Here is an 18,684-nt window from a genome sequence, read left to right on the forward strand (position 1 = left end):
TATAAGCAGTAATATTTATTTTCGTGCTTACACAAGCTAGACTGCAATTTGTTTGCAAACGCAGCCGACAGTGCAGTAAGCTGATTATTTATGTTTTCAAATGAACTGTCGCAAAAATGTATAAATAAGTAGCGCATTTTTTAATAATTAACAAGAGAAAAGAGTTGAGTGTTTCGACCTCGATTTACTCATCTTCCCTTGAGTTAAAGGTTGTTATAAATCAGCATTAACAGCCCAGGCAATCTGGCTATTTGTACTTTAATTTTTTATCATCACAATGATACTAAATATAAAATAGAAACAGCTTTTGGAAGTAGAAATGTTATTTACCCACAAATATAATTATGCATATAAACGTTTTAGTCCCAAGTGATCCAATGTAACAAACAAAGCTTCTAAATAACCTTTTCATTGAAAATGGCGCTTTTGCTCCATAAATATCAGAATACTTCATAAACAGGATTAAACAAAAAATACCATTTTGGTTAGTTACCATTTTACTGGCTACATTAAATGTGAAAACAATAGGCCAGACTTTAGATATAAGTAATCTAAACTTACATACATACAATGAGCTTAAACAGCGAACATATTTACATGATAGCTTCTAATGGTTTGCAACAGGGCTCTTTAAATAACAAAAGGTTCAAATTTTATTAACTTGAATATCGAGTACAATAAATCGTTTAATTTAAATGAAACCCCTTTTCCTTAGTTGCTGTTAACAAGCGCTCTTTCATGATCTCTTCAGTTGGGTAGTCGGGAAGCTTTAAGTAGTGAACGCATGTGTTCACGGATGGATAGCTTCCAACGCCAGCATCTACCTTACGGACAACTGTCAGTCGGGGATGAAGGTTGGCCAGTCCTCCTGGGGGCAGGCTACTGCAACCAGTTGTGAATTGGAGGAACGCCTTCCTTTCGTCTCCCGACATGCTTAACAAAACGTTAACAAAGCGTTGGAATCCGGGACTGAAATTAAAGAATAAGTTAATTGTAATGATTTGAAACACCTCTAGCTGTTTCTAAGCTAACCTGTCTTTGTTGTAACCAAGTTTTGGTTCAGTGTATGAAATAATGTCTTCTCGGCTCCAATGGGGGAACTGCTCGCCACAAATCATCATTCGCGCCTCTGAGGGAGTAAAAGCGGCCAACTTCTTTAGAGGAAACACTTCGTTAAACCCATCACTAAAGGCCTTCATTTGCTGAGCGATTCCGTCCTGCAGTATGAAGTTCATCAGCAGTTCGCAGTACGCTTCCAGATTATCGATGGTGACGTTCACTGACGATCCATTCGGCAGCAGTTCAGCCTGGGTGTATCCATAGATCGAGGAACTGGGCAGATACGTGAACGTAAGGGCCAAGTCCTCGAGAGACACCTCCAAGCCATTTTGGGTGTGCAGCTTAAGCTCGTTGATAAGCTCTTGTTTCTTCTCTGCGCTTATCGTCTCGTCAAACTCAATTGACTGCTTCCGCATCAAAAGATTTTGCATTTCTTGTAGGAATTGATAACGAGTTGGATCTATTTCTTTCAAGTTCTCCAATGACAGAATACCGCCGAATGCATTTGACTTGTTGGAATCAGTTCGCAGCAATTTAGTGCAAGTTTCTACTATATCAGATTCTTCTGATACGACTGAAAGGTCGCCATTTCGTCTATCCGAAATGACTTTTTGGAGATTACGTGATAACACTTTGTTGTGACAAAGCAGTTGTAGAAATGATGTTGATAATGGTATGTCCACCAAGCGCATATCCTGTAAAACCTTTGCCACAAAAACGCCGAAGAACCAGAAGTATTTAAGAACCTTCTCACAAATTTCGGTATTCTGCGGGAGCGGTGCTGGGAAAATTCCGTGCTCCCTGCGATTTACGTAATACCCAACAGGTTTTGAGTTCCCTTCCGCACTCAGCGGCGAGCTTTCAGTGTCCTCGCCCAAATCATCGTCAGACAGCCACATACAAAGGTCTGAACGCTGAATTTCTGCGGCCACCAAGGCATAGAACTCCAACGTTGGTCCCAAACCAGTTCCTTCCTCATCCAAAAACTCAACCTCCAGCACGGACTTGCGATTGCAGTGAGTCTTCATGACCTGCATTGCCCACATGAGCAGATCCTCGTTTCGCGGAACTTTAACGCGTTCGTGTTTAAGACGCCCGATGCGGAATTCGTGATCATCCCGTCGCGGACTCATGATGGGTATCCTCTGACGTTCCACAGTGACATCTCGCTGGGACTGTAGGCATACTATGCTGCGCGAAGCTCCGAACGATGTGCAGTTAAAGTACAACTGCCTGGTCTCAAATGGAAACAGAAACGGGCAGGATTGGTTTAAGTTCTCGCACCAATTAGGCAGCGCGTTGCTAGCAAGCACCAGGGGATCCTGAATTTGCTGCTGCAGTTTGTTTGTTATTTTCTTGCTGATGAAGAGATCTTCGGACAACACCGATACACCGTGCTCCTTGACATCCGAATCGATTTCGGACTGATTGAGACCATTGATTTGAGTGAGCAGCTCAAGTACATCGTCCACGGAGCACAGGTTATTATCGGCTACGTTGAAACCGATGTGCATGGGCGAGTTGGGGGACAAAGTTGATGCACCACTCTTTGAGGACACATCGGGCGTTTGCGGGAACTCCTCTGGATCCAAGCAAGTGGGGTCCTGTGCCTCGGGTGATACCTCCCTGTACACAATGGTGTATGTGGGCTCCCATATCTTTCGGAATTTGTCCATCTTGTTCAACTGACTGCACTGAAGTAATTCCTGTACCGCTCTGAATATGGTCCAGTCGGTGTTGCTCAGGTCGATTTCCACTTCGGGTATGCCACCGATTCCAGGACCTCGCAGTTTAAGGCCCAGCAAGGGCTGCTCGATAGTCTCAGGCCCACTTTGCTGGGGTTTGGGTAGTTCGACACCAAGGGGGGATATTTCCAGATCGGAAGTTTGGTTGACGTTTGTGCGGCCCGGTCGTGGATCGAAAGCTGGTATCAACGCGGAGAACTGCCTCTTTAGAACAAACTCGTCGTCCCAGGACTTGCGCTTTGTCACACCGACTAACCTGTTCTCCATTGCCTCGTCATCCATAAAGGTAAGCAAGTTTCGGGAGACCATCACTTGCAGCAGTGTGTTTCCAACCTCTTCGTACTCGTCCTCGTTCTCCTCTTCATCGTTGTCCTCATCCATGTCGTCCTCATCGTCCAAATCACCCAACAACGCCGGCGCTCTGCAACTCTCCAAAAAGTCTTCCAGGGATACTTGCTCACTGTCACTCGATGTGGAGGTTAGACTCATTGTTAGGGTATGATTAATAGTGGATGCCGATTGCTGTCCCGCAGAAGTATTTGTAGGGTTCGACGGAGCTATGTTTTCGCTATTATTTGACGATAAACTTGGGTAACTCTGTGCGGTGCTGAGCAGTCCCGAGTGGAAGTTGCTTGACAACGCCAACTTAACTAAACTGGTTACCGAGTGGCCGAGGAATGATCCTGATGCGTTCTGATCGCCGTGCTCGTTCACATTCGCTTCGGCATTCATAATCTGATTATCCTGTATATTGGTACCTTGGGAGGTACGACGACGCGCGATTGCGGCAAATGTCTCCAGCAAACCGGTGTGGGTAGCAACTTCGGAAGTCGAGGGGACCTCCGAAGCTGAAGTTGTTGTCAGATTAGGAACACTGATACTCATCTGGCTGGGAACGGAAACGTTTTCGGTAGCAATCTGCGGATCCTTGATGTCCACGATTGACAACACAGCATTTGGTTGCTGACCTGGTTTCAAGGTTACACTGGGCTTCTTTGAACTCTTTGTGGGGAACTCTTCGGTTGTAACTATAATTTGCTTCTGGTTGGCATTATCTGGATTAATTAAAGCCTGAGCCTTCGGGGTCTTCTTAACGCCAACTGGCACATTTGTGCAGGGCACTGGGAAAGTGTCCGTGGACAGAATGTTATTGGAGTTGTTCCGAATCATGTCCACGCCATCGCGCATTTTGTCGATCATTTCGAGGGCTTCGGTGGAAAGTTGTGTGACTGGTGGACAGCCAGCAATGTTTGAGGTTCGGAGATTCGCGAGCAGGTCCTTGGATATCTTATTCACCGAGTTATTGGCGTTCATCTTATTGTTTTCCTCGATGTTGGATATGTTTTTGATATCGTTCTCACGCGGAGATGAACTCTGTACATCCGGATGGCTTGAGCTCTGACTCGCAGTAACACTCTCAGCGGGCTTGTAAGAAGGCGTAAGGACGCTGCATATATTTTCTTTGGACAATTCAGTTAGTGATAAGTTCTCCGAAATGGTGGCTAGGTCGGAAACAATGCTCGAGTTAATTGCCGGCATAGAGTTGTTGATGGCAGACAAGTCCGAAATGTGCTCCAACTCTCGGCTCAAAGGTGACGGTCCACTTATGTTGTCTTTATGAATTTGGTTGGTGCCAGACTCCTTGTGCTTGGCTCGAGCTTCCCTGGAGGAAGAGGTGTTCATAGCAAGTTGGTTTGATATAATCTGTGTCTTGGCCGAGGCAAATACGTTCTCAGCAATCGTCTCCACAGCCTGCTTCCAGGCCAAGTTATCCGCCGAAACGGTTTGATTTGACGCGCCCTCGGTGTTTTGATTCTTTTCAGTGGCTTCGGGCAGTGATGGAGTAGAGCTCGATTTGCGAGAGGTGAGTGTATTGCCTTTCTCACTGGCTTTTGAAGCTGTGCCCGCAGTACCTATCGACTGATTTCCGTCGAAGGCGGATAGATACTCGCAATCAGCCAACTTTAAATCGTACTTTCCTTCGGCTCCCATTCGATAGGAATTGCGTACGCCATGGTCCCACTTCACATCGATCCAGCCGTTGTGTATTTCGCCGGTTATTGTGCCCTCGGCACATCCATCCTGTTCCTCCCAACGCCAGTCGACGCCACGAATCACTCGTGCTCCGGTGGTCATGTGCTTGAGCTGTGCCCTTATCTGCCGCCTCTCGCGCCTTATTTTTGCCTCCGCTTCCTTAACACTCTTTCCGATATCATCGGCAACTCCCACTACACGCCCATAGATTTCGAAGCCACTCAAACTCAGATAATGAGTCTGGCCAGACGCATTGCGCCCATTTTGCTGGATTCTAATGTGGCGGTACCTTACGGAATCGTCAGTTGCACAGGTAATGGGCCAAGTGGCTGTGCTGCCAGGCTCCACAAGACTTTTGTCATCCACATGTGTGCTGAGGGTGGTCCAAGTTAAGCCATCTTTTGAGCCTTGAAGTAGCCAATTTCTCAAAGCCGATCTTCCATATCCGCGGGCATGGCGCAGCGTATAAGCAGTGGGAATTATATAGACCCCCAAGTCGATGGCGAACCAAGCCTTTTTGTTGTCCTTGGTGTGACAATTCAGTGAGATGCTATCGCGAGATAGAATATCCTCTAGTTTGCCATAGGGTAAAGTCTTTCCCTCCGAACTTGTCACTTGCACCAGACCATATTGCGCTGGGTTTACCCAATCGCACGTCTTTGCATTGGAGCCAATGTAGAATAACAAGCCTTCCTCGTCGAAATCAAAGGAGTGCGTAAACACGGTTCCGGTCCTATGCTCCCGAATTTTTTTCAAATAAAAGTATGTTGACCGGTCGAGGTCGTACCATTGTTTTGCCACCATTTTCAGTAGATATTTGGAAAGTTGTCCAATCGTTGCCAATGGTTCCATTTTAAGAGTTCGTCCCGATCGATCGAACAATGTGCTTTCGCATTCTGCACGCTCCAAACGGAAGCGAAGTCTTTTCTGCAAAATTTGCAAACTATATCCAGTGCACGGAGTATCGTACAGGTACACTGGCAGCTTCTCTGTGCTTTCCAAAACCGACACAAGCTTTTGAATTAAAATACTTGCAGTACTTTTAGTTCTTGGTTTGTTCGTTGCAGACTCGACGTTGTCCTCCAGTATACATTTCTTGAATACGGAAACTCGTTGTTTTTGCATTTTGTTTCGCTTGCAGCGAGGTGAATTAGTTTCCCAATGATTGACCGACAATACGGCTACCAAAGCTTGTACCAATCCCGACGAATGCATTTCATAGGCGCTTACAACGCCGTCTTCATGTATTAGTTGAGATAGCTTCATTAGGGCGTCCGAAAGTGTGATCTCCCAGTTTCCATTTGGTGCCATGTGCTGCTCCTCAAAGGATAGCTCAATTTGCTTCACTATATCCGTAAGTATGGCTACGGCGCCCCGAGGAATAGTTTGCGCAGACTTGAAGTACTTGTTATAAATTTCCCGCGATAGGTTTCGAACCTGGAACTTTTGACCTTCCGTCTTTGACTTGTTGCGCTTCTTTTTAGCCGTTGACCAACCGGATGCGAAATCGGGACCCAGGACAGTTTCTGCCGAGAAGGTATGCTTCGTTCCTCGATTACTTTCAAAAATAAAACCAGGCAAATCATCCTGCAGCACGGTAACTTGGTGGCCTTCGGTGTTGTGTATTTGAAGTTGGTTTGTTTTCTGTGACTGCAGAACCCAGTTTCCAACAACTAAGCGAAGCGCACTCGCAGTGGGCAAAATTGGCTGTGATACAACTCCTGCAATCACGCAGGATCGAGCACGCATTAGTTTCTCAAGAAACTCGCCACGATTTTCTGAAAAGAACAGACAAATCAATAAATGCTCTAACACCGTTTCTTATAAGTGGAAAACTTTAATAATTTTTTCATTTATCTAGCAATGTGAGGTATTCTTCGCTTACCAGAACTATCATTTCCGTTCTCGGGGCTTCCACTGGAGTACATCGTTGCCAGTTTGCCGTCTATTATGAAGCGGAACCATCCGTTTGAGCCATTGGAAAGCTCAAGGGCCACTGAGTCCGACCAGACGTACAAGCAATCCCGGCCTCGGCAAATGCTCCACTCACGCCAATGATAGGGTTTCCCTTGCAATATCTCCTTTGCGTCCTCCATAGGATCATCTAAATGGGATTGTCCGATCGATAAGAAAAGTTTTCAGATCAAATGTATGGATATTATACCTGAAGTTGACCTAGGAGTGACAGCCATACTGGTCGAAGATCTTTGCGTTGGGGCTGGTTCCTCTGAGCTCCCTGGTAATTGCACATATATTTCCTCCGCATCATTGTCCATCAGGGCTTGGACCTTTGCAAACACTCCTAGCCTTGCAAAATGGTCGAGGAATTCCTCCTGTGTTTTACACATAATTTCCTCAATAATGTTTAAAACTATTAAATGACCGTCATCGTCATCCTGAAATAACATTAAAATTGGAATTAGTTTTGAGTGATGATGATTGCAAGTTGTTTATACCTCGTTATCTAGGACACTGGCGACCACCTCAATAAGTAGGTTCCCACCATTTTGCCCCGATGTCGACGCCGCATCTTCGCTAAAACTGGTTTCACTGAGACTTTGAAGCACCGTTGGGTACGCGTACTGTACAATCTTTTTAATCAGGGCCAAACTGGCCCGCCGGACGCTGCCCAGCATCGAACCCAAGAAGGTTCTACAGAATATGGGCAGAAGCACCTTTAGGTAAATGGGCGCCATTTCCGGATCACCCCGGGGCTCCATAAGTGTGTACTTTTTCCCATCTTTGTTGAGTAGCGAATGATCTGGAGACATCCACTCCCCGGGCGATTGCAAAATTGCCGCCACCTCCCGATGGCCGTCGTCCAATCTTTCGCGCGCCTTATCCAATGGTGTTTTGCCATCTTCATCTCGCAAATCCGGATAGGCTCCGAATTTCAGCAGGATTTTCGCAATGGCCGGGCGACCAAAACAAGCGGCATAGTGTAGGGACGAACTTCGTTGACCCTTGTTGACATCGGCTCCTTTCTCACACAAATATTCTACCATTTCCAAAGTGCCGAAGGCCGAAGCCCAGTTAAGAAGTGTTTGGCCCACATCGTCCATACAATTGACGTCAATACCGCCGGATTCGATGGCCTCGCGAAGGGCTTCCGAGTCCTTCGATCGTATGCAATCAATGAGCTGGCGATGTGTACGATCGGTGTTTGTATTATTACGTCTTGGTCGAGGCGCCAATTGTCCCTGATTCGGGTTGTTACTTCCTCGGTTTAACGCTTGGCGTCCCTCGAACAATAATAACAGCAAGAGATCCGCGAATCGCATGCAGTCCAGCACGCATCGCTCATCGCCCTGCAGAGCTCTTTCCAGGGCATCGGCCAACTGGGATCGCAATATGTCATGGGTGATCGAAGGAGATCCGCGACAAAGTGTGGACAACAAGGAAATCGTAGTTGATATCGACTGCGGCGATGCAGCGGCATCAGATGACTTAACCTTTGTGCTGTTGGATATGGTTGCAGATCCCGCAACGTTTTCATTAATGGCATCCGAGTTTGTGGTTGCAACGGGCTGGCTAGAGCTGGTCGGTTGACTGCCAGCCGCTGATAGCGAAGAGTGGTTGTTTCCTCCGACACTTTTCAGGCGCTTCAACAACTCGGTTGTCAGGCCGTACTCTGCCAATGGGGCTGGGTCCACCCACTTTCGTGTGAATCGGTCCGCTACAGAGGCAAAGCACTTAAGGGCTCCATCGGATACCATTGAGTCTTCGTGCTGCAGCAGAGTGCTCAGGCTCTCGACGCAGTTCTGAATGCAGGGGGTGTTGGGCTCCACCTTGGTGCAGAGCCTGGATACCACGGACATGGCCGAGTGTAAGGTGTCCTTGTGAACCTGCGAGCCACAGTCCCGAATGAAGGACAGGACGCAGTTGAGGCCGCCGCCCTCGAAGACGGCGCCCGCCTCTCGGGTGCAAATCAGCTCGAGCACCTTGATACATTGCTCGGCAAGATCGCGAGATGTGCGCGATGATAGATCGGCAACCACTAAATGATTGCATATGGCTTTGATGGCGCCATCAATTGAAACGATACGCCTGGTGCACTCAGCCGAAACATCCAGGTAATAGGTGATGGCTCGCGCAGTGACCTCGAGTACATTTTCAGGTGCAAGTTCGTCCAGGAATATCTTACACAGCGCCGGTAAAAATGTTCGAGGAGGGCAACTGATGTTGGGGATAAGTAGATTAGTGATCAAATGTAAAATATTCTATTAGTGTCAGTAGTACCTTTCGAAGCAACGATCTACATTATCGGACATCAGGAGCAGCATACACAGCTGCTCCAGTGCGATCAGTTGCATATCCCGCTCATCTCCTTGTCCCATGGACAACCATTCCAGCAGCGTCTCGGGGTCGACATCGCCCATCTGTAAGGAGAACAACAAAATTTTGAATATTGACTTTAAAGCTGTGACTATTATACATGTAATGTATTGACAGCTGGGACACAAATCAACAAACGAGCCGTGTAACCCTTAAATGGATTTCTTATGTCCAACTAAAAAGAAAGTTACTGTATATATAGACTTAGAATACAGATATGCGACGCTTCTAAACTTAAAACTAATACATACTGTAATGTATTCCCGACAGTTCTTACGAATTTGGATGATCTGAACTAAATCTCTACGTACGAATTGAATCTAAATGCATTTATTTTTATTTTACCTTTGGTTGTTTGCAGTATACTTTTGTTTTTTACTTAGCCAATAACTCAGTACAACACGTAATTACTTACTTTTGTAATCAATAAGAAAACGTCATTCTTCTTGGAGATGACTTTTCCTTATTTGAATTTTTTAGAATGGCTTGCTCTTCTGCCTAACTTAACTCAATATGTTTAATATTTAAATGTTCTTTTAACTTACCGCAAATCGAAATTTGATTTATGCTTCTATACCAAAACTGAAAAAGACAAGAATTACACGTACATTAAAATTAATATTTTAATGACTCACAATGTTCATATATGTATATAAATGGTTTAATAAAGCCCATATTGGATTTAGTTTCTGGATTAAAATAATTGTGAAATCATTATCCAGATAAGAAGACAACTTGGCGTTGCTAGGCATTTTTCAATTGGCAAACATAGATACGTTAGCCATGAAAAATTAACAAAAACATAATTATATTACTATTTCAATAAATCAACAAAATTTTAACCAACCAATCTTTTCTTATGGGAATGTACATATACATGTACATATTTCATCATTCTTATAGAGATTTATTGGCAATATGCGATTAGCCAATTGGATAACAAATCATTCCTTTTTGAGCAACCCGAATTGCCAACTGCATAGCACACATGGAGCACAAAGAGATAGTTGGAGGGAAATTGCGTTGTGCCATTTTAACTCACTAAAATTTCACCGATGACTCGAAGTTCGTCAATAATGTTATAATATATGTATGTACATATATACGATTGTACATACACGAATTGTTTTCATACAAGATAACGGCAAGTGCTAGAAAACTGTTTTGAAAATCAACAAAATAAACATATGTACATCGATATGTACCGATATACACGTACCCATACATGTGCATGTATGTAATCACTTTTTCAATTTCACTTGATACTTTTTCTTGCAAATGATAAAAACGAAGGATGTCCCGTTTTACGTTTTAGCAATTCACAAAAGGTAATTAAATTTGAATGTTGCCAAAGAATTGCAAAAATTGTATGAATGATGACACTACATTCTTTTTCTCCCTTAACGAACTACCAGTTGTGTATGTATAATTTAAAGACCTTTCTTTTCTAAAATCCCAACAATGGAGTTACATAAAAACGTAGTTGTAATAACCATTGTCTTTGACAAGCTATGTACACAGGTCACAATACATATGTGCACCAACACGAAATCATGTGCACGTAATGTAATTGTCCATTATTTATTAACATTAGTGTCGTGTCTCTGCACGCACACATACATCCATATGCAGATGAAAAATACACAAATCTTTAGAAAACCGTTGGTGAATCGAATTGGTTTACCTTGTTTGCATTATATTGAATATTTTGCTAGTGCTTGCAATATTTTTTAAGGCTGCTTATTAATAATTACTCAATACACAACACTATTTTTATTCACACAAATATCCAGCAGCGCAGCTCGAAAATTGATTATAGAGATGACATGTGGACGATACTTTAGCAATCTATCGATTTCCGATTACATTCGTAGTCATAAAATAGGGGCATTCGCACTTGCTAATAAAGCGTTTCTGGTAATGTAAATGTTTTTAAACTTTTGCCTACAATCGTTTAAGCTTTTGTTAAAGTAGAGACAATGGGTATTCTACAAATATTCTAGCAAATCCGACGTGAAAGTGATTATTATTTTTATGAATCTCAGATCTCCGATCAGCGAATGTTTTATCAAATAATTTGCAGCTAAATTAGCTTACAACTTCTTTTTACGTTAAAATTAGGAATTCTACTTTATAAAATGGTTTCCTAAAGATAAATAAAAAGGTTTAGTTCTGTGTGATTACTTTTATTATTTTCTTTTTATAAATAGATTATTAATATTTACATAAATATAATGAAATATCATTTAAGTAAGTTACGGGCTTAGTTATGTTCTGGAATAAGCTCCGAAGCCCAAACATCTTGTGGCCAACCCGTACGGCCCTTGGTCGACAATGGAACATTCTGAAATGGATATTGGAATTCCTTAATGGAGTTAATAATTTCAGCTTAATCATAACTTTTCCTAACAGACTCATTAATGTATGTTCAATATCGAATTTAAGTTGAACTAGATCGAATTTGCGTACTTGACTATTGGAAACTCAATTTGTGGATTTCAAAGCACTGCATTTGACTAACTCATTTTGTTTATACAGGTCATAGTTTTCTTTTTTTGTATACAACTTGTACCCACAAATAGACAATTAAGAAGTAAACAAAAATATAACACGTGCACGGAAGCACTATGGAAACACTTTACTATTTTATTTAGAAATGTAGCTATGTTCTAATTGTTTGTGAGTCCCAGATAAAGACAACATCCACATACACTTTTACCAAAAAAACAATAGGGCATATATGTATGTACATATGTTCACTTCTCTCCTCTTACTTCTTTTATCGATATCAGTAGAAAAAGCTACCTGCTGAAAAAAAATAACAAATTTTACTTGCTACCTTACAAAAGTTACAAGTTCAATAATTTTGAAAAACAAAAAGAATACTTCAAAACAAATATTTCCAAAATAAGTCTTCTGACAAGGCACTTAATTAATCAAACCCCTAATGGATTAAATGTTTTTGAAGCACCACTTAGACACTTGTTTCTGGCATTCAGATCTAAAGCCAGATTGCCCTATTAAATAAATGTTCCCAGCCATTATTTCACCCCCATTTTGTGAAGGAGGCGGTTGGTTAGCATGGATTCTCAATTACGGCTGCAGGCGTCTGTGGTTTATCACTTCCGAAATTGCACAATAAAGTACAACTTACAACTGGTCACTGGACCCATATATATTTCGAAAGTCGATTTTTGAAGCTAAACATGGCACCCCACTTTCATTTGGAAAATATCTACAATCAATAGAGTTTTTATCTCCGGATTGTAAGGGGAAATAGCATTAGGCTTACGTATAGTTCTTATTTCCTTGAGGGCAAAACGTAAAATGCTCTTTTATAAAGTCAAGTGCTTTTGTTCCTTATAATAAACAAACAATTGAGATATCTACCCCAGTGCACAAAAAAGGGGGAGAAAATATCTTGTGTTCCAGAAAAAATACAAATTCCGAGCACAGATCTCAACGAAATAAAACAAAAAAAAACAAATAGAAGACTAGAATTATAACTATATATAAAAAAACAAATAATACGCCCCTTCGAGCGGAATTATTGTGTTTATCTATATCTCTGTACAACAAAAATCATGGCATGTTTTTGGATTAGATATCAATTAACTTTTGGAGTCTCAACGCCTTTTAATGCTACCCACTTATTACTTACACTTACAATAAATTACTAAGTAATTTAATCAAACATTTTTTTTCTTTTAATATATGAAAAGCGCCAAGAATAAAGAGTAAAAATTATCCAAATTGTTGTTCCGTCGGATTAACATAACTGAAGTGTAGATATGCAAAACTGAAAACCGCTATCAATCAAATTGAATGTTTCTTGGAATTTGTTTGTAAATTAAAGGAAAAAGTACATTTTAAAATAATAACTAGTTTCGTGGCACATATGTTGTGATTCTCTTACTTGAATCTCTGATTTTAAGCAGTGCTTCTTTTCGCTACAAATCTTACGGCTGACCGGCTTAAGTTCGGCTCGAAATCCGCCTTTTGGATCCTGATCTCCATCAAGAACATTAACTAAGTAGTTTATGTACAATATGGCCAGCTTCAATGTTTTAATCTGTTAAATAAACCAAGCAAACAGTCACAAATGTTCTCCAAATTGTGCAAATAATTGATTATGTTTTTATGGAATAGGATAGAATTTCTACTTTCCGCTGTACCTTAATTGTAACACAAAACTCTTAAACAAAATGAAAATATGTAAACAAATTTAAGACAGAGAAATATTGAAAACTTCTATATCCACATTTTATACTTAAGATTGTATCTCCGTCGGTGCAATTACCTTTGATAATTTAGTATCTGTAGGAACATTGGGAATCTTTTCACGCAGATAGGAAAACGCATTGTTTATGCTTTGGGTTCGCCTTCTCTCCTTCTTGTTAGCTGTATTACGTTTCTTAACAATCCGAGTATTTGATGCTGGCACATATCCTAGGTGATTTGTGTTATATATCTGCTGCTGCACTTGACTTTCCGAGTCTGAAACAATTGGCAAATATATTCATTACTTTCAATTTCAATGCACACAAGAAACGTGAAATAATGGTCGCTTTTGTACTATAACTAAAGGTAGTATCACAAATCACTATTCCAACTTTAACTAGTAAGAAGAATGGTTTAAATATTTACGTTTCATGTCAAACATGGTTGATGTATTATAGATTGAGTTATAAAACATGGTTGAATATTCACACGGCAAGGCTACAGAATTTGTAAACATTTTCTAATTGAACTTATTTAAATCCAAAGTAAATTCGCGGCTTAAGATCGACATTTTCGCGATAGTACGGCAAGTAAAACTCGTCTTTGCTGTCTGGGAAGTAACTGAAAAACTTTTCACTTGTTCAGTGAATGTGCGCCGAATGCACAGCATCTGGATATCCTCCCTCAAAATCCACCAATCGCAATCGCCGCCGTTTTGTAACATCTCCGTCGACCAATGGTGTTCAATCTCTTCAAGATTTGTATGTACCCCTGTGTATACACACTTCCATATATATCCGGGATATGACCTGCCTTTCATGGTCTAGTGATCCGCATTTCTGTTGATTTTTTATTTCATTTATCAGTCCGGTTTCAAAAGTCTCCCCGAACACTCCTCCTCACCAAAAGATCTTCATATTTCTAAGAATCTTTTTGTAAAATAAATATAAGTATACGCAAGCTGTGCAGCTTAGTTAATAAGTAACTGTTTTTTTTTTTTAGCTGTTTAGGAAAATTTCCCCAGTATTAACATTTGTTAAATATCAGAGCAATAACCATTAATAATTACATTTCCCATGCGATTTTTACAAAAATTGTATTGCGTTCATTTTATTTATTGATAAATTTGCTCTAATGGTACATCATAATATCTGTGCTTTGGTACAGACACATATAGGCATCGCAAAAAATACGCTTAGCGTGTTCAGGTAATACTTTATCGTTCGTTGAAGTTTCATTTATAGATCGTGCGCCCTCTTCCGAGAGCCACTGTGTTAATTCTGGAACACACGTAATTTCAGGTATATTGTATCCATTCTGTTCGCCTGGAAAAATATTTGCGCAAGTATTAGAATCTAGAAAGTTGAATTAATGAATTTCTAAAGTTCAGCTTGCCTTTTCTATCAGCCATTGAATCGAAGAAACACCATGGAGCATCAGGTCCGGATCCAGACTTGACGAACGCCACGTAATGAGACGTTTCTATGCAGACGACAGCAAATAACTCCATGTACAATCGCGGGACAACCATGTGCTCTGCCATGATTTTAAATTCCTTTGGACTATAAATCTTTTTCGACACATGATTGGTTCTGAAAAATACGATCTTAGAAGGTTTTTTTCGTTTGATAAGAGTTAACACACCTTTTGATGTGACTGTGAAATGTTTTCAGACATTTAGGACAAAAAGCGGTGCATTCCAGCCCTGATCCAGCCTGCAAGCTACCAAAACAATCCCGGCACTCGTATTCAGCTAGTTTGCCACAAAGTGAGCACTGTCGAGGAGCTACAAATTTAATATCATTAGGACTCGAAATGCAAATTGTTAGCCTGCGAGTACCTACAATTTTCAATTATATCTGTGACATCAAGAACCTGCGATGGCAAGATTCTTGGATACATCTTGTAGTTCTTTCCGAAACGAGGCATTTGAATAATAAAACAAGAAGGAACTTCCTTTAGTTTTATATCCGATGAGTGGAAACTTTGCTCAAACAGTTGTTGCACACTCGGTAATGTTAATTTCTCATCCTTTTCCACAAATAGTTGGTAAAAATATGAATCTTGTCCCGAGCTTAGCTAAAAAATATGTAAACTTTTATATTATAAATGTCATAGCAGTATGAGTACAACAAGCACCTTTAAAAACGGTTCAACTCGCATAATTTGTGAGAGCAAACTATTCAGGAACTCTTCAGGATCTTTTTCTTCGCAGGTGAGACCGCTGACCGAACTTAGCTGGTCTAGGAGCTCGCGCAGCTTCATTACACGATCAGATCGAACGAAAACATTTTTCCGCAATGGATTGACGATTTCATCGCGCAAAACCTTCTGAACTTCACTGTAATTTCGAATATCCTGTCGAAAATAAAACAATTTGTATTTGGAAGGCCATTCAAATTAATTGACTATCTTACTTGTGGGCCCGGACGTCTGTACAGAATTGAATCAAAAACACTGGTGAAAGTGAACATGGAAAATAGAGTTGCATCAAGGTAGCAGGAATTATGGTGTCCTTGTATTCCTTTGAACTTTCCGCATATGCTTGCAAGCTCATCGGAGTTGTGTATTTCTTGTAAATAAATAGCTTCATAAAGTCCTTTCCTTTATTTATATATTTTTTATTATCTTACCTAATGGTGGTATTGAGCCATAAATAGCAGGGCAGTCAGCGACGCCAAATTTCTTTGCATGATTACTGGAAACTCTGTTTGCAGCAATGGTATTATCTACATCAGCAAATCGCCGGTCAGCGGTGCATCTGTTGGCTGGTACAAAAATAGCTCGACCATCGTGGCAAGTAAATAAGCTAAAAAAAATACAGAACACAAAAGCTAGTATTTAGTAGACAATATGAAATTTCGAATAATGCGAAAATAAAGTTAGATTACTTAAACAAACTTTTATTGACTTCAACACCTTAGTATAAGTACCTATGTATAAATTAAATGTTTAAAATTACGACATACCGTACGCCATTGTGCCGCCCATCCGATGCCACAACATTTTTCAAGTTGGATTCGTCTTCTACCTCGATTCCAACGAGTACGTTTTTTTGGGGGCCAGGAGGTATACCTATCCATCTTATAACGCCATATAAATCTTCACATACTCCGGGATTCGTGACTTCTACAAGGGAACCAATCGCTAGCTCAGTTCCAGGTATTTCAATCAGAGGTTGGTAATCAGCGATTGTAAAACCTAAGACAAAAACATAAATGAAAAATTTCTTTCCGATTGTTTAAAACTCGAAAGTAAAAAAGCGTAACGGTTTCATAATAGATCATACCTAGTTCTTCGGGCAATGAACTTGGTGAATAAAATTCTAGAACTGTTAGTGGAATATTATTGTGGATATCCGAGTCAGAAGATAATTTTTGTTGGTATATATTCATTTTTAGAAGCCGCAATTCAATTCACAATTCAATTTCTTTATTAATATTTATGTTTTTCAGCAATTGAGAACTTTGGGAAAGTGCAGAACAAATAAAACTCCTCAACAAACTGCATATATAAACTCAGAGAACTAGCGTTTAACGTGAACGTAAATAGAATATATGTGTTCTTATGTATTTGACCGGCGATCTATAAATAAATACACATTTTCATTGCGTGGTGTTTTGCAAGGAAGCAACGTGAATACAAGTCTTACGAAAACTGTAACGTGTCGATAATTACATTGTTAACAACAGTGAACGCTATATTCAAATAGAGCGACTATTACATACCCGTTACTTAGCTAAAGGTAGTGAGAGACAATTGGAAAAATGCAAGCAGTAGAGCGAGTGCTGTAGCAGGCAGAAATTGAATGTATTAGCAAGCAGTAAAGCGACTGCTTGAAGATTGCACTAACTAGAACTAGTTTGTATAGTTCTCGAGATTTAGACATTTATACGACCGCACAGACGGGATTAATGGGCTTGTGATCTTTATTCAATTTTTGATTATTATATTTTTGGTAATAGCTTTAACAAAAAAAAAAAATAAACTTACGTAAAGGTTCCTCTGCTTCTATTTTTGTTAATATGGGAGACGTTGGTTTTAAAATGAAGTCTTCAGAATTGCTAGGATCCGTTTTACTTTTGTTGTTTAAGATCATTGCAGCTGGTCCCGCTCGTTTTGGCCAATTTGTGCCCAAAATGTCTGCCAAGTCCACATCCTCGAGATGGGGATTTTCTACGGCACTATGGTTTGTTTCGCTGTTTCTAAAAATCGAAAAGCATAAGCTTTAGATGAATTTAAGCAGTTTAGCTACTTACTTTAAAATTCCATTTTTTCGGTTAGGAATCTTTTTGGGGTAAACATGGGTCTTGTGCTCGCTCTCGTTGGATAGTTCATAGTTTTCCAGGGAATCCCCGAATCTATTTGTTATGGTCAACTTTTTTTCTTTTTCTCCTTCATAATCGGATTTGGAATTCATTATTTCCAACTAAAGGCTGCAACAACGTATTTATTAGTAATGAAATAAAAATGTATAAAAAATAAATTGGTCATAAATGGTATTTTTAAGAAAGAATTTATATATTTGACAAGAGAGTACTATATTAGCCGAGTCAAAGCTGTTAAAACGAAAGCATCAACGATTATTGATGTAACGGATTTCGGATGTAACTGTTTTCGCTTGTAGTTTGTTACATACATATGTACGTAAGTATGTAAGAGACATCAGGTTGCTGTAACATTAGTTTAATAAGCACTCCATTGTTTTTACACTTATCGCAATATTGCATTCGTATTTCTTTGCCAAGGACTGAACAAATAAAGTAAAATGAAATACATTCATAACAATCCCAATTTGTTAGCAAGTTTTCACTATTTGATAAAAACAATGACACACAACAATCGTCACTGCATTGGTTTAGTAATGTTGCTGTCGACTTATATACCAAATGACCAACTCATTTTTTAGCAAAACCCTTTTTGTATTTCAATACAAAACACATGAATTGGACCAACAAATAAAAAGGTGTTTATATCCTTTATTTAGGTTTAGTATTTATAAAATTTGTGTCTTTTAGAATGCGATTGGAATAAATTCTGGTTATCGTTATCGATTTTACCGCAATTGACATTTATTGGGGGTATTCCTTTAAAAAAAGTAAAGGAATCAGTTTTCAAATAACTATTTATTACCACATTTTATTTTTGTTTTGGGTATGTAAAAATATATTACGATTAGTTACATGTCGTTTGCTATATCAAACATTCATAAAGTTTTAACAAAGTTTTGACTTATGTATAAGAAATAGTTTTAAATATATTCTAATATTTATTTTTTTCTTTATGGAAG

General features: G+C 40.1%; 3 protein-coding genes across 4 annotated transcripts; all 3 read right to left on the reverse strand.

The window, feature by feature from the left end:
* Positions 1 to 629: 629 nt before the first annotated feature.
* On the reverse strand, positions 630 to 10,991 carry LOC120443683 (E3 ubiquitin-protein ligase Ufd4). Its single transcript, XM_039622922.2, has 8 exons — positions 10,858 to 10,991; positions 9,719 to 9,755; positions 9,078 to 9,217; positions 7,295 to 9,014; positions 7,003 to 7,234; positions 6,724 to 6,942; positions 1,033 to 6,616; positions 630 to 969 (listed from the first exon to the last, which is right to left on the reverse strand). Exons 3-8 carry the CDS (start codon positions 9,215 to 9,217, stop codon positions 687 to 689), a joined length of 8,178 nt encoding a protein of 2,725 aa, XP_039478856.2. The 5' UTR covers positions 9,719 to 9,755; positions 10,858 to 10,991; the 3' UTR covers positions 630 to 686.
* Positions 10,992 to 11,356: 365 nt separating this feature from the next.
* Positions 11,357 to 13,995, reverse strand: LOC120454836 (heart- and neural crest derivatives-expressed protein 2). 2 transcript variants are annotated; one of them, XM_039640318.2, is made up of 4 exons: positions 13,821 to 13,995; positions 13,474 to 13,670; positions 13,090 to 13,245; positions 11,369 to 11,517 (listed from the first exon to the last, which is right to left on the reverse strand). In XM_039640318.2, exons 1-4 carry the CDS (start codon positions 13,909 to 13,911, stop codon positions 11,437 to 11,439), a joined length of 525 nt encoding a protein of 174 aa, XP_039496252.1. In that variant the 5' UTR covers positions 13,912 to 13,995; the 3' UTR covers positions 11,369 to 11,436. The 2 variants fall into 2 exon arrangements, with proteins under 2 accessions (XP_039496262.1, XP_039496252.1); XM_039640328.1 differs by lacking the exon at positions 13,090 to 13,245 and having other exon boundaries at positions 11,357 to 11,517.
* A 488-nt stretch (positions 13,996 to 14,483) lies between these two features.
* Positions 14,484 to 18,448, reverse strand: LOC120458275 (ubiquitin carboxyl-terminal hydrolase CYLD). Its single transcript, XM_039645867.1, has 11 exons — positions 18,351 to 18,448; positions 17,654 to 17,830; positions 17,388 to 17,599; positions 16,364 to 16,595; positions 16,028 to 16,203; positions 15,812 to 15,966; positions 15,534 to 15,752; positions 15,239 to 15,473; positions 15,039 to 15,180; positions 14,790 to 14,986; positions 14,484 to 14,719 (listed from the first exon to the last, which is right to left on the reverse strand). Exons 2-11 carry the CDS (start codon positions 17,812 to 17,814, stop codon positions 14,526 to 14,528), a joined length of 1,923 nt encoding a protein of 640 aa, XP_039501801.1. The 5' UTR covers positions 17,815 to 17,830; positions 18,351 to 18,448; the 3' UTR covers positions 14,484 to 14,525.
* Between the last annotated feature and the right edge of the window lie 236 nt (positions 18,449 to 18,684).

This window comes from Drosophila santomea, chromosome 2L, assembly GCF_016746245.2.
Source record: "Drosophila santomea strain STO CAGO 1482 chromosome 2L, Prin_Dsan_1.1, whole genome shotgun sequence".
Classification (NCBI taxonomy): domain Eukaryota; kingdom Metazoa; phylum Arthropoda; class Insecta; order Diptera; family Drosophilidae; genus Drosophila; species Drosophila santomea.

Coding starts and splice junctions, on each gene's coding strand:
- LOC120443683 (XM_039622922.2), bottom strand. CDS start 9,217: ATGGGCGATGTCGACCCCGAGACGCTGCTGGAATGGTTGTCCATGGGA. Junction 7,235..7,294: donor CCAGTGTCCTAGATAACGAG/GTATAAACAACT, acceptor ATGTTATTTCAG/GATGACGATGACGGTCATTT. Junction 6,943..7,002: donor CACTCCTAGGTCAACTTCAG/GTATAATATCCA, acceptor AATCCCATTTAG/ATGATCCTATGGAGGACGCA.
- LOC120454836 (XM_039640318.2), bottom strand. CDS start 13,911: ATGTTTACAAATTCTGTAGCCTTGCCGTGTGAATATTCAACCATGTTT. Junction 13,671..13,820: donor AACCATGTTTGACATGAAAC/GTAAATATTTAA, acceptor CAATTGTTTCAG/ACTCGGAAAGTCAAGTGCAG. Junction 11,518..13,089: donor GCTTAAAATCAGAGATTCAA/GTAAGAGAATCA, acceptor TATCCATTTCAG/AATGTTCCATTGTCGACCAA.
- LOC120458275 (XM_039645867.1), bottom strand. CDS start 17,814: ATGAATTCCAAATCCGATTATGAAGGAGAAAAAGAAAAAAAGTTGACC. Junction 16,596..17,387: donor AGAAGCAGAGGAACCTTTAC/GTAAGTTTATTT, acceptor TTTTTGTCTTAG/GTTTTACAATCGCTGATTAC. Junction 15,181..15,238: donor CACAGATATAATTGAAAATT/GTAGGTACTCGC, acceptor TTAAATTTGTAG/CTCCTCGACAGTGCTCACTT.